Source organism: Protopterus annectens, chromosome 3.part0 (genome assembly GCF_019279795.1).
Source record: "Protopterus annectens isolate FY-2018-M chromosome 3.part0, PAN1.0, whole genome shotgun sequence".
Taxonomy (NCBI): Eukaryota; Metazoa; Chordata; order Ceratodontiformes; family Protopteridae; genus Protopterus; species Protopterus annectens.
The window spans coordinates 1,347,245,980-1,347,262,034 of NC_056731.1; the positions used below are offsets into that span (position 1 = coordinate 1,347,245,980).

General features: G+C 38.2%; 1 protein-coding gene across 1 annotated transcript in view; it reads right to left on the reverse strand.

Annotated features, from left to right (window-relative positions):
* The window catches only part of LOC122797071 (meprin A subunit beta-like), a 275,902-nt gene that overhangs the window by 112,591 nt on the left and 147,256 nt on the right, over positions 1–16,055 (reverse strand). The window contains exon 5 of the mRNA XM_044065846.1: positions 7,565–7,717. Coding sequence (XP_043921781.1) covers positions 7,565–7,717 — 153 coding nt within the window. The remainder of the gene's footprint in view (positions 1–7,564; positions 7,718–16,055) is intronic.

Below are 16,055 nucleotides of genomic sequence, written 5' to 3' on the forward strand. Positions count from 1 at the left end.
ATTTCCTCTTTCTTGGGATTCCATAATATCTAGCTTAATAAGATGATGATTAAACTGTAGTACTTGGTGACTGGGTCTTGCCATCTCATTCACTGTGGTTCATTCCGGGATCCTAGTTGTGATTTGATCAATTGCTTACTGGGTCTGCAATATAGTGTTCTGTTATGCTTTGTTGAACCAGCTGCATGCAGTAAAGGAAACTGTATGAATGAATGAATGAATTAATTAATCATTTTATTTATTTATAGACACTTGCATGCCTGTGTGCATGTTTTGTTGACCAGGTTAGTCCTATTAGTATACTGGCCTCTTTTCAGGAGAGACTTGGGCTGGTATTTGGACTGGCTAGGCCTTATCAGTGGAAGGAATAAGGCCAGTGAAGGAAATAACATTTTAATTTCTTTTGTAGGTGAACTTGGGATTTAAAATGCAGTTGAGGAAATAATGTGATGAAAATTGACTGAGAAATATGAAGAACGAAAACCACAGACATTTAAACAAACTATCTAGATATAGTGTAAGCAATTTCAGTTTATGTTATCATTACATACAGATATATTCAGGCGTGATCTACACATTTTGTGGAATCAGTAAATTATTTATTAATACCAATAAACACAGACACTAGTGATAACACTTCTTACTTTACAATTTTTTAAATGTCATAAGCTCTTTACCAATCACCTGAATTACTACCAACTCATAAATGGGGACCTTGGTTTTATACTTCATCTGAAACATGGGTCATCAGGAGTGTAGCACACCCCTTATACTGTACAGCAGTGTAAATACTGCAAAATGAAGCTAGACACCTAGTGTGGAGACATATATATAACCTTGTGATCTTTCAGACATTGAAGGATAGTTTATTACTTGTTAAGATACTGGCATTGCTAAATTAATTTTTATTTACATAATTCATTGCCTTTCATAAAGTTATTTTGAAATTAAATCTGGCAAGGTTCAAGATTATTATATTGGCATCTGGAGAGTTTAAGATATATCTCTTTCTGATTCTTGGGGTTTTGATCAACAAAACAATATATTCTAACACCATTCTCCTAGTGCTTCAGATTAAATGTTGAACTCTTGTGATTGGTGTTTAGCAAATGTATTATGTTAGATGAGAGTAATGTACAGTGACACAGTCTGCATTATTTAGGTATAGTTCTATGTTATTATGGTGCTAGCCATGATTATAGAAGTTCAGTAACATTATTTAAAGTAGATAACTCTTGTTAAAGCCTTAAACTATGGCAACTACCCAGTCTCCCTATACAGCATCCTTTTGGTGTTATAATAGAGTAGCATCATGGGCAATGTAGTGCACTCATAGAGTGGATTGCAACAATACTCATTACTTCTATATAACTCTCTTTCTCAATAATCCATTAACAATATTTTATTTTTCAGTGGTCTTAATCTAATTATTCTCCACTTCTTTCTTGTTCCTGCTACAGTGTGACACTGCTGTCTCTCATTTGCTTTTCTGATTCTCTAGCCAATCCCCCATACCAAATGTACTGCTAGCCATAACTTAACACTGTGTATCTCTGTGCAGTGAGTGAAGGAGCCTACAAGATAGTGCCAGCAGCAAAATCATTACTTATTGTGCATGTTAAACTTATCTGTTTATTAGTTGCAAGGTCCAGAAAACAGTAGCAAAAAAACAATAGTTGCTTATTCATGACTGTCGTTGTTTGAATTATTTTTTTAATTCATACTGTGTAGTGAATGTCATATTAAACTAAATCCCCTCCTTTTTACTGATGAAAAGAAGTGAAATATTAGAATAAGGTAAACATTATCCAACATCTGGTGTTCCCTGCTGTCTTAGGGATACAGTAAAACAATCTAGCCATTTGCTATTTGAAGGGAAACACCAGTCTCTATAAAATAATTAAAGCCAGAACCTCTAATTATTTTTTAAAATCACCTCAATTCATTTAATGTAGTTATTTCCTTCTTTCCTACACTATCTCTTTTTTCTGCATCTCTATGGTCTTACCTGCAAAGTATCTGCCTGAGATGTTGGTTGACTTGGTTCTCTCATCACATTTCACTTGCACTACTGAAGTTCCTTCACATCTTAAAGGAAAGAAACTTATATTAAACTTCTCTCAACAGGCTAAACTGGCTGTTTCTATAATGAAGAAAATGATGCCTGAAGAGGATGGGACCTGCTCTGCTCACCCTGAATGTGCTTTGGGGTCACTTAGATCCCCTACCCTGCCCCTAATTCTCAACCACCTCAACCTTAGCTGCATTTATACTCACAAAGTTTCACACACATTAAATTTTCTACCTATCATCTTCAACATCTCCTCTGTAACACCTACCAGTCAGAATATAACACTTCATGACTAATCTTTACTCAGTTCAAAAAACTACACATCATTACACTCATATAAAAACTCCATCCACCCAAAGTCAAAACCAGTCATCAACTTGCTGTCACCCTGTGCCACATTTCAAGTAAACTAACTGAGATAAAGCACATACTTACTGTATCTGCCCAAACACATAGAGCTTTTTTTAATCTTAACTCACCAACTCTAACACAGCCCTTGTCCTAATCTTGCCCTATCTCCTCAAAGGACAAGGATTATTACCCAAACACTCACAGTCTTTTTATTGATAATAGTTACATCTTTCACCTCTTTTCATTCCACACTTCCCACACTCAGTTCTGCTCCCCCTAAGCCTCACACTCCAAAACACAATATCTCACTCTACTTTCATAGCACATCTTCAGAAACTAATCACATAACTCTCTCTGACTATCTTTATCTGTAGATATCTGAACACACTAAGGAACCCATAATGGAGTCATGGTATGTACCTATAAATATGAATGATACAGTTCCCATCATTATCCCATCATTAAACTAAATCTTAGTGGGAATATTCTTCACAACTCGGGTCCCTTACAATCTTTTAATACTTCATCATTCTCAAAAAGGAATGACACTAACAACTTGCCTCTCCCCTCTAAAAGGCAAAACAGCTTACTTGTCTTTAACATAAATTTTAGAAACATCCATGACAAGATACAAGAAATCAATGTATGGATTTTCTTTTACTCCCAAAACATACTTATTATTTTAGAAACATATTTCATACAGGAAATAAAGAAAGGAAAAATCCTACCCTCAGTGTATGACATCCTCAGAACGGGCAGGAAAACTAAAAAAGGTGGAGCTGTTGTCATCATATACAAAAATAATCTGACACTGATCTCTTACTATCACAATATCCCCAAATTTAACAGAACCAAACTACATGTTTCACACCATACAATCCAATAACCAAAAGTCCATTTGTATCACAACATTATATACACCATGAGGAAATAACATGAGAACAGCTGACTTGGATATCATGCAACATGCATCAGGAAATTATTATATTAGGAGGCCTTACTATTTACTGAAAAAAGATTAACTCACATATCCCCATTGACACAGATAAGCTTTTTGATTACATTCAAAAGTGGTAAACAACCAACTGAATTAACAAAACCAACAATAGACAAGCCATCTTAGACTGCATCCTAAACAACTATCCCAACAGTTTTACCTCCCATGAATGTATTCCTGACACTTTTAGTGATTATTTCCATTTATATGCTCCAAGATAAACATGTACCATTGATAAAGTCATAGTCCATAGCAAAGTAGTCACCCTGTCATCTTTTGATAAACAAGATTTCCTCACCAGCCTATTGCACTTTGACCCTCGATGATGCAGTATCACACTTCAGTACCATATTCATAAATATACTGAATCATCATGCCTCCATTGCAACCAACAAAATAAAGTCACATCTTGCCCCATCATTACAAAAGGAAACAAAAGGGCTTATGCTATAGACAGATAAAGTGCAAGGGCAATGGTTTGCAAACAAGGCTGAAACCAACTTACCAAAATTCAGATATCTTAGAAATGTTACCAAGTGGCACATTAAAACTAACAAACTAAAATATTACACTAGCTTCCAACAAAAAACATCTAAACAATCCCAGACTTTTCTGGTCCTCTATAATTATGCTCCCCATCCTGGCCAAACCATCACTCCATCTCCCACAACTAGTGATACAACAGTCAATATTGCAACACAATTAAATACCCACTTCTTACAGATGGTCCACTCAGTTATTAAATATAACCCATCTCCCACACATTCAGTCCCAAAAACTGTCAACAACCCGTCAACCTGTTTCAACAGCAGCAATAAGAAAACATCTTCTTAAACTTAAAATGACTATCAGAGCTGCTGACAACCTTCATCTTCTTTTGGCTGTTCCCGTTAGGGGTCACCACAGTGGATCATCTGTTTCCATTTCTTACTGTCCTCTGCATCTTGCTCTGTCACACCAACCACCTGCATGTCCTCTCTCACCACATCCATAAACCTTATCTTAGGCCTTCCTCTTTTCCTGTTACCTGGTAGCTTCATCCTTAGCATCTTTTTCCCAATATACTCAGCATCCCTCCTCAGCACATGTCCAAAAAAACGTAATCGTGCCTCTCTGGCTTTGTCTCCAAACCTTCCAATCCCTGCCTTTTTGTTAATACCACTGTCTCCAACCCATATAACATAGCTGGTCTCACTACCCTCTTGCAGACCTTCCCTTTCCAGCAGACTATATCAAATTAGCAGCAGATGCATTGGACTACCCTACCTCAATTCTGATAAATAACTCCATTTCTGAAAACCTCATCCTTTTTATCTGGTAAAAGTTATTTAAGCAATAACCGATGACATGGTATATTGAAGATTTATCCATGGTTGGTGTGATTTAATCATGAGGGTGAAGTCCAAGTGATTAAATAAAGCCAATCATGGGTAAATTTCAATATACCAGAACCACTGAGTCAGTTATTGCTATTATACAATGACATTATTTAAGGAAAAAATACTTACTTTTCTTAAATAATGTCTTTGAATAATGCCTCCATGCTGCCCTACTGTGGTTTTGTGGTATCCTTGGGCTTTTTCTGATGTACTGCGCATGCATATGGGACTTGTCTTCCCACACTTACACAGTACATCAGTGCTGTGCAAAGGAAACAATGGAGAAAGGAAGATCTCCATTGTTTTTTTATTTTTTTATTGAAAACTAAAAAAAAGAAACTGGGAGACTTTTAACAAATGAGAGAGCCAGGACAGACAAAATAAAAGGGTAATCAGGTAAGTTTCTATAGTTTTGCAGAACTTACCTGATTATCCTTTTATTTTTGTCTACACCATCTCTCTCGCTTGTTTCAGGTCTTCCGTTTTCTTTTTTTGTTTGTTTTAAAAAAAGAAAAGTGAAAAAAATAGTGAGATATACTAATGGGAAAAAGTCCGGGTGACCAGACCTTTTCCCGTTGGTATATTCTCGGATTTACAACAGGCATGCTGGTTGGGCTGGCCAATCAGCGTGCTCGGTTTTTAATATTAATAGCCAGACATTGTACAATTATCATATCCCTACATAAGTCAGAACCTCAACAGATTTTTCTAGCTGCTGACCACAGCAATATTATTTCCAATACCACAAATCATGAAAACATGCCTCCATACTCCACTCATGAAGTATCTAACAACAATCTTTTCTCTAAAACCCATAACGTCTAACCCAAAACATAGCACCACAACCAGCTTTTTGAGTTTTTCCAACTCCATCAACCTTCAGAAGAATGCAGGTAAACTAGTGTTGTCTATATTTCTTGACTCATCTAAAGCTTTCAACTTCACATCTAAAATTACTCGCATAACTTTCTTCTCTTAATCATTCAGTGTTCTCTTAGTTTAATAGCTACCTCTCCACCAGACAACAAACTGTAAAATGGCTACAGGAATTCTTATCCTTTCAACTTCTTTCTGTCAGTGTTCTGAAAGAATCAATCTTAGAATTGTTTAACATCTTTATTAACCAATTTCAAATGACAGCCAGGTGTGCTATCATAATACAATGCACAGATGATTACACAGTTATTTGTTCAGCCACAGCACTCTCTCAGCTTCAAAAATGATACAAGAATCCTTCTCTTCTATAGAAACACGACTAGGAAACATAGACTTGTTACTTAACTCCAAGAAAATTAAATTAATGCTCTTCTCACCGAAACAATACTCAAATCAAAAAAGCTCATTTTTCATTAACTCTGCAAACATCATGAAAATAGAATGTGTGCAGCATACCAAACCACTAGGAGAAGTAATAGGTGATCAAAAATGTAACCTGCATATATTACAAGCTATAAAGAAAATTCACCACAAGCTTGGTTTTCTCAGCACAGAAAAACTCTAGCTCACTAATACGGCCAGAAAAAAAATGTTTCAATGTAGCTACCTTTTTTCTCTCTTTATCTCTCTATCTCTCCTGTGTACTTCACCATCTTTACTATATTGAATGTCAAATTAAAAATAAAAGTTGACACACACTACAAATAGCTAGTTTTGTTGCTAATCTTCCAGCTAAAGCTCGCTATTGATTGCCTTAAAGAAGAAATTGGCTAGAACTTTCCCATTACTTTACCGTTACACGGTTACCACTCATAATGTAATATACAAAACAGAAAACTGTTGTGCAGCAAAAATCACGCAACACCACTCATCAGTCAGTGATCTACATTTAAACAACTCCCTTCTAATCACTAGCAAATCAAACAATATTGCAGATGACACCCTCCATTAAAACACATATTGCTAAACTTTGGAATTATATCTGTCTGTACTTAAAACAGATAGACAAAGTGCCAAGAATTAAAATTCACCTCAAAGAATATCTAAATAATGCCTGTATATTTTGTTGCTGTAATCCAAGTTAAACTCCTCTAATTGCATATAAAACAAAACTTGTTCTTTTGTTACACGTCTGACTTCTATGACCATTTAGCTGAAAGTCATAGCTCATCCTTTCTTGCCTGCCTTTTAATTTTTTTCCTTTCATTTCTCTTTGTACTGTTTTTATATGTCTTCTTTCTTTGTCATCTACATGTCTTCTTTCTTTGTCATCCTCTATTTATTCTATACCTCTCTGTGCTTTTCCTTAAGCTTTTGTCACATAAACATATTTTTACCTCTCGTACAACACCACTTTCTTTTTTCTTTACTTTCCCTTTCTCCCACCCAAGTCCAAAAATCTAAAATCTCCTTTCCCTAACCAGCTTATAGACTTGCTGTAACTTTGGTACCACATATCAGTCAGTAATTCTGTAAAGCATATCCTGTGCTCAGATGTTACTTTCCACTGTACATGTGCTCAGGTGTATCACTTTGCACTTTACTAACATAAGTATTTTTAAAACTTACTGAACTGTGCTGTACTTGTAAACCTTATTGATCTTTTTCGTTCTAGTAATCAATTAATTGTATGCTACTTTTATGTAAATTCTTCTAAATTAAGCTATTTTTTATTATTTTTTTCTGTGCGGAGCTTTTCTCTATCGATTTTCCCCAGTCAAGAAATGGAAATAAATAATAAATAAATTGCATTCATTTGTGCATTAAATAGCTTTTGCCACACCACATAATAAAACACAACTAGTCTGAAAATGTAATAACTGTTATTACCTTTGCAAGAACTCATCACTGTGTGATCTGTGGATGGTCCTCCTTTTGCCTGGGAAACACGTTGCCAATCATCACCATCATCAGTCCTCTGTATCATGCCACAGATGTTTTCCTCATCAAAAGAGCACTGCTCCATGAAGCTCAATGATCTAGCTAATAAGGCAAAATAGTTTCTTTTATTTTCATTTATGCAAGTTGTCATTATGACGTTAAAGAAGATCTTATTTGCATTCTCAAGTGACCATTTCTACAGCTATTCAGAAACTCAAAACGCTGATCTAATTTATTGACTTCCTGTCTTTATTTTCTTCATTCATTCATTTTTTACACTAATAGCACAATCAGTTCAGTTTCCTGAAATTTGTATCTTTAACTTCCGCCATCAAAACCATATGGTATTGCAATATTAGAAAGATACAAAACAAATTTTACAAAGACATATTCCTTTACTGAAAATTGGTACACATTATTATAGAAAGGAAAACTGAAAGACATTACAATTAAATCAACACTAGAAGCTTGCAGAAAGGAGCAATAAAAGTGTGTGTGAAGTATTATCCAAGGCTGCACATTCTGTAGACCTTGGGAGATAATTTTATTTTGTAAAATGTTTATACATGCTTCGTGAAAGTCATCTGTGGTACTTAGACAGCTTATAGAATATACAATAATGTTAAATATAATTAGAAAATGGGTTTGGAGAATCAATGAACCCCATTTGATGCTTAATATTCTAGAGGATTAATTAATGTACTTCTAGAGCCCAGTAAAAAAAAAAAAAAAAGAAAACAAGCCTACCTTTTTGCAACACATAATCAGTATACTGTGAGTGAGATTTTTCACTGGAGCCACCATTTTTTTTCTGCTTGCTAACTACAGCTCTTAGAAAACAATGGTTAGTGAGTGGGTGGAAAAAAAAAACAGAACTAATCCAAGTAGGTGCAGTAACAGCTATTTGAAGGTCCTGCCATATCCTTTCTGCTCATTAACTGTAGACCTTAAAAAGCACAGCTAGTGGTCTGCAGGGGAATAAAACAGAACTAACGCAAGTAAATGCAATAGTAGTTTCAGTGGCCCTTGTCTGCATACATGCGTGTATATAAAAGAAAGCTATGAGAAGAAAGGTTAGGATGAGATAAATTGCTAGTGGGTGGGGTAAACACATCTGCGTCAGAAAGTATTATGGCAAAAGCAGGGATAAGGGCAAAACAAGGAGACTATGATATTAGAAAAACAGAGAAGTAGTAATATTGCACCAGAACAAGAAGAGAAGTAAAGAAGAGAGAGAGAATAACGATGGGTGATTTGCAGTAAATAGATGGTACACATTGATGGAGACTGGATAGCATACACCTCTGATGAGTGAGGGAGAAAATCCTGGTAGGATATTAGCAGGGTGTTTGAAAAAAAAAAGGAGTAACAAACATTAGTGAAGAAGAAAAAGAAGTAATGACAGCACGAGGGACAATGAATGAACTGTGGATTATTTTCAGAATTTTATAAGGGGTTAAATGACTTTTAGGTAGAAAAACACCCAATAAAGCACCATTAGAAAAAAGCTGAAAATTGGAAAGTAAGACAATGAATGGAGAAACAGAGCTTTGATGATTTGAATACAGGAATATGCTGGAAAAAGGTCAGATCTCAGGTTAGACTTTTACAGCTTACTTACAGGATCATGTATTACGATCACTATATAATGTACATAATTAATAGGGTCCGAAATGTGGGAAAACAAGCAAATTCATTGCATAAACCATGGATACTGATGCTCTTTATGAGTATGGAGAGAAGACCGGATGTTAAAAATTGGAGAACTGATTGTCTTCTCATTGTAGGTATGAAGATAGCTAGGGTGCTTGCACCTGGGCTGGATAAACATTTGTAGGGATTTTGGAAAACAGAGGTGGTGAGATTTATTAAGAACAGCTCATCCACATGTTGTTTGGAGGTGGTACTGATTTTGTTTTCTTTGCAGAAGGCAGAGGGAGATAGAAGGGACACACAAAAATATTTGTCAGATTTTAAATAGGCTATTAGGGGAAAGCCGTGGAGGATTTCAGTACAAGATTTAGGAAGTAAGCATTAGCCCAGATAAGACAGTGCTGTTTAATGGCTTTCTGGTTTAGTGCGAGTCCAGGAACATGAATGGTGTTGGAATGCTTGACTGGAAGACCAAAGGGATAATTAAAGTGCAACAGGAAGTTGAGGAAGGAAAGATAAATGTTGTTTCTTTAAAGATGACTGCAGAATGGTTGCTTAAAAAAAGATGGGAAACCACATAAAAAACTATTAAGGAGTTACAGGCATTTGTGGCAAAGTCAAGGCTGATTTTTACCACAATAAATTAGTCGTACTGAAAACAGGAAGGGGAAGTGGGACAGTAATGAGTTACAACTGTTAGTGGCAAATGAGCAAGAATTCAGCAAGGATCCAGAAGAAGCTCAAAGACAATAAAAAAGGCAAGTCCCACAGACAGAGAAACAAACATGCTAAATGAGCACATATGTCTAACCAGAGTCTCGTTTTTTACTCTCCTTGGTGGGTAAAGTCTATAACTATGTGGGGAAAGATACTTATCAAAGAAAAGAAACGTGACGATGTCTAGATAACTAAAAGAAGGAAAAAAAAGAAAAGAGCGAGGGAGATGCTTTGATACATAAAAAGAAAAGAAGTAAAGTAGATATACCGGTCCCATCTCTTTACCTCATTCTACCTAATAGACTCCTTCTGCACTTGTTTTTAATAATTTTTAATTTAATTGCATTTTTTAAACTGTTTGGTCTAACATTGCTACATACTCAAGTGTGCTAGCTTGCACTGCATTTGAATTGTTTTGACTGCTGTTTTAGCTACTTTTCTGTATATATATATATATATATATATATATATATATATATATATATATATATATATATATATATATATATATATATATATATATAAAATAAATAAATAAATAAACAAATAAATAAATACCTTTCCTGTAACTAGTGTAGTCCAGATTCAGATTAGCTGCATCCAGGACTGTATGTAAGCCTCTGAGCCCCCCAAGCTTTCTGTGTTGGAGGGAAGCCTTCTAGCTTATCAGTGGGAGTGGTAAGCACTAGGTAACCTATCTACCACATAAGGAGTGGTACTGGCCCAGAAATTGTAGTTATTGGCCGTTTAGGCAGTTTTTCCATCTCTCTCAACTTTCTGATTTAAAAGTCCACATTTGCACTTGTTTCCCCCTTTCCTGTAACTAGTTTAGTCCAGATACAGATTCCTAGTTTTACCACTTGAATTTGCTTATTCGCAATAAGTACTTCTTCAGAACTTGTAAGCACTAAATAACCTACTAATTACTACAGCACTCAACCTTCCTCATTACCTAGAGGAAAACAGTTTTGGTACTTACTTTCCTCACTTGCTTAGAGAAAAACAGCTCTTGTACTCACTTTCCTCACTTATCTAGAGGAAAATAGTTTCTTATTCAGGCATGTCCAAGGGTCAGCTCCCAGTGTTCTCACCTGTCTATCTGATGAATCTGGGCATCTTGGGGCAATGTAGAAATTGCCTCATGTACACAGACAACCCTCTCCTCCTACCACCCAACACTACAACCTGTGAGAGATGCACTTATCAAGCTAAACTGGATAAAGCTCTCTCCAATCAAGACTGAACTTGACAGTCAAGAGGAGAAGGTAAACACTTGCACCACACCACACTCATCATATAGTCTCACTAAATCTACACCACCAAAATCCACACATAGAAACACAAAAACATTCACGGAGGCTCTCAATAATAATCTGCTCAAGCAATAGAGACCCCCAAAGCAGAAATGTAAGCAACCTCCACCCCCTAACACAACCCAAATGACACATAGCCCGCAGACTCAGTGTGTCACTCAACCACAGCCAATAAGGCAAAACAACGTACCCAACACACTAGTCATAGGTGACTCTATAGTCAGGTACATTGATGTCCCACTCACCAGGCTAAACAAGGAGAAGGTTACTGTCAGCTGCCTGTCGGGTGCCACTATCCGCCACATAACCCACGCACTCAGGTCACTCCACAACAAGTACAAATATGACTCTGTCATTGTCCATGTTGGTGTGAACGATCTGAGATGTACCTCACTGGACTACATGAAAAGAGACATGGAAGAGCTCTCCGATCTTGTAGCCCAGGCAGGTATGACCCTAGCCCTGAGTAGCATTCTGCCATCACCCAGAATGATGCTGCAGTACAAGGACAAAATGATTGGCTTCAACAACTGGCTAAGCTTCTGGTGCCATTCTAAAGGGAGTCAGTATCTGTCTGCCAGAGATGACATGATCGACAGACCACGATGCTTTGCCAGACATGGCCTGCACCTGCCACCCCCGGGATTCCGGATACTGGCTAAGGTTCTTGCTGCCCCTATAGTGCCTTTTTTAGGCAAGGTTCAAATGACAAATTCACCACCGTAACAGGAACATGCAAGAAAAAACTGAGGGTGATGCTACTCAATGCTAGAAGTCTAAATCTCAAAATGCACTCACTCGAGGCACTCCTTAAAATGGAGAACATCGATATCTGTGCAGTGACTGAGACCTGGTTCAAGGCTCCAGAGAGCACCCCTGCACTACCAGGCTATAACTCATACAACACTTTCCAGCCATGTAACCTGGACCGGAACACCAAAGGTGGAGGTGTGTCCATTTTCATTAAGGATATCCACACCTCCAGGCTAGTTGCTCAGCATAATGCAGCCGAGGTTATCCAAGTGCAACTAACTCTGGGCAAAACTGCAATCCAAATTGTAACTTGCTACAGATCACCCACCATGCCCCAGGATTCCCATTCCTCTTTTCTTGATGTACTGGAAAATATTAGGATTCAACCAAACACCCTAATAATGGGCGATTTCAACTACCCCACCATTAACTGGGAAAACTACTCATGTACCAACTCCTTTACTCAACGCTTTCTGGAATTCATAAACTCCAATGCCCTGGATCAACTTATCCACACCCCCAACAGGGGCAACAATATCCTAGATCTAGTCATTACCAACATGAGTGACTGGTATTCCACACCTGACGTTAACGCCTCATTGGTCCAATCCGAGCATAAGCTAATTACCCTAGATATCCACATCCTGCCCCCACCCCACATTAATGAAACCATTGTAAAAAATTTCTACCAAAGCCAACTTCATACTTCTTAAGACAGAAGTGGTGAACTTCAGGACACCCATGCAGATGGACAATACAGTTATGACTACTGAATCCTACACAATTGCACTTTATAAGCACTCACATGAGTGCACATGGATCATGCTATCCCAAACAGAACCAAGACGCTATCCTCCAAAAAAGGAAGCTAATCTGGTGGTCCCCTGCCATAAACAAACTGTACAACAGAAGAAACTGTTTCAAAAGAGAGTAAAATCCCACGAGTGGAGGAGCTCCCTGGTCAGCCTCAGTAAGAAGCTGTGATCCCTGATAAAATCCTCCAAAGCTAGTTACGAAAACAAAATTGCCACTGATTCTAAAGACAACCACAAACCATTCTATGGCTATGTCAAGAATCTCAATGGCAACACTCAGATCTGCTCTGAGTTACAGCACAATGGCACTAAATATACAGACCCAGTTGATATTGCCAACATCCTGGCAGATAGGTTCAGTGCTAACTTTACCCCCCTCACACCCCCTAAAGAGCCCATCTCTGTACCGGAAGAATGCAATGTTCCTGTAATCACGGCTGCACAAGTGAAAACCACACTCTCCAAAGCCAAGAACACAGCATCCATGGGACCAGTAAACATCCCAGGCTGCGTTCTACATGAACTACAGAATGAACTGGTACCCCACCTAAGTACCATGTTCAATCATAGCCTCACCTCAGGCTTTGTGCCTGCTGAATGGTGCACAGCAATGGTTATCCCACTCCACAAGGGGGGAGCCACCATGGACCCCGGGAACTACCGCCCCATTAGCCTGACGAGCCTGGTCTGCAAGACCATAGAACTTATGTATCATCATGGAACTTATAAAGAAAGAATTGGTAATCTCCAAACTCTGGACCCCACCCAGTTGGGGTTTGTAAAAGACAGATCATGTCTCCTAAACCTGATAGACTTCTTTGAAGCAGTCACCAAAGCTGTAGACAAGGGTAAGGTGGTTCACACAGCCTATCTAGATCTTGCCAAGCCTTTCGACACCATCTCCCACTCTGGAATTATAGATAAACTCACTAAACTAGATATAAATTCCTATGTCACAAGATGGGTTGTCAATTGGCTCACTGACAGAACCCACACTGTGAAAGTAGCAGACTCCAAATCCGACTTCAGACCAGTGACAAGTGGAGTACCACAGGGTTCAGTCCTGGGTCCTCTCCTGTTTGGTATCTACTTCTCTGAAGTACAGGCTAACACAGAAGGTCTTTGGCTAACGAAGTTCACAGATGACTGCAAACTAGGAGCCATAATCGAAACTCCTAACGATGTGGACATCCTACAAAAGGGCCTCACGGAGACAGATGCCTGGTGTCAAAGCCATGGCCTCAAGCTCAATGCCAAAAAGTGCATTGTCATCACCTTTGGTAAAAACTCTGTACCCATGAACTACAACATAGATGGTAGTATACTTAACACTGAAAGTGTGATAAGAGACCTTGGGACACAGGTGGACAGTAGTCTCTCCTTTGATAATCACATCGCCACAGTAGTCAGGAAATCCTTCTACGTGGCACACCTCATCACAAAAGGTTTTTCATCTAGAAAAAAAGAGGTCATTGTTCCCCTCTACTCATCACTCATTAGACCCATTATAGAGTACAATGCCCCTTTTGATATGTACCTCACAAGACATCTACAACAACTGGAAAGGCCACAGAAATACCTCACAAAGAGGATTACCGGCCTCAAACAGATGACCTACGCAGACCGTCTCAAAAAACTCCAGCTTTACTCAGTCGCATATCACCTACTCAGAGGTGATCTCTGCCTAACATACAAAGCTATGTCAAACCCAGAGCTGTTGGACATGCTCCACTTAAAGAAATCCCAATCCCTCCAAGCTACACGCTCTAGAGACCTAAACCTTGTCACCACAATAAACAGAACATGCCGGAGGGATAGATTCCTGTCCCAGAGACTTCCCATACTCTGGAATAAACTACCTATCTATATCAAACAAAGCTCCTCATTAGCACTCTTCAAGAAAAATCCTGATGATTGGATGGGAAATAGGAAATTCACCCCAGGGATCACCGACAGTGGCACAGGAAAATAATTTTCTTTGTGGCAAAAGCCAGGGTACCTTTTTGGCTGGGCTTGTATAGGCCCCAGGGCTGATAGCCTAGTACCTACCTATGAACCTATAAACCTATAAGAAGGAGGAACAATACACTAGAAGACATAAGAATGTGAAGCAAAGCAGTTTAAGAGCAGTTAATGAATAGTAGAAGTATATTTTGTCCATGGAAAAATTGCAGTCAGAAGCCTTGTAAAGTTTCAGTGCAAATTTCAATAAAATATTTACTTAAACAAGTGAACTTAACACAGAGCACACTCATGAAGACCTCAGTTTTGAGCCATTTAAGAAGAAACTAATAAAGAATAAGGTAGTTACTGTTTTATATTTGATATTTGTTGTGAACCGCAAGAGAGAGAAAGTATAAAAAAACAGAGCAAATATAAACTTTTCAATATGACTACTGAAAAGAAACAAGCTTTAAGAGAACTTGATGAAAACAAAAAGTTAAGAATTATGGAGGCAGATAAACTTGGGGGAACTAATGCTGATGGACACAGAAGTACACAGTCTTCTGGCTTTTCCTGGTTAGGGGTCGCCACAGTGGGTCATCTGTCTGATCATGATTGGCAGTTGAGTTTTACAGTGTCAAGTTGCCAGCCTAGCACCCAACCTTCCATGGAAGGCACACACACACACACACACACACACACACACACACACACACACACACACACACACACACACACACACACACACACAAACACAAGCCTAGGGCCAATTTAGAGTGTCCAATCCACACTACAGCATGTCTTTGGGATGTGGGAGGACTGAAGCACCTGGAGGGAACCCACGTGACCACAGGGAGGACATGCAGACTCCACACAGAAGGCACCTCAGCTGAGGATCAAACCAGAGAACCTCTTGCTGTGAGGTGACAATGCTAACCGCTGCACCACCGTGACCACCCCAACACAAAAGTACACAGTAAATATTGAAAATATTTTACAAAACAAAGGCTATTATCAAGAATTCAGTAGTCAGGGCATCACCAATGCATATAATTTCACGAACAGTGACTTCTTCAAGTTATTACATGCAAGCAGATTGACTTTATACCTGTACAATGTTCTTACCGTAGAATATTCTATGTTACCTAGGTTTTTTGGCATTCCTAAGATTCATAAATCGATTCATAGTCCACTCTTTTGAACAATCATTTTGGCCAAAGGTTCAGAATCAGAACCTGTAGCTAT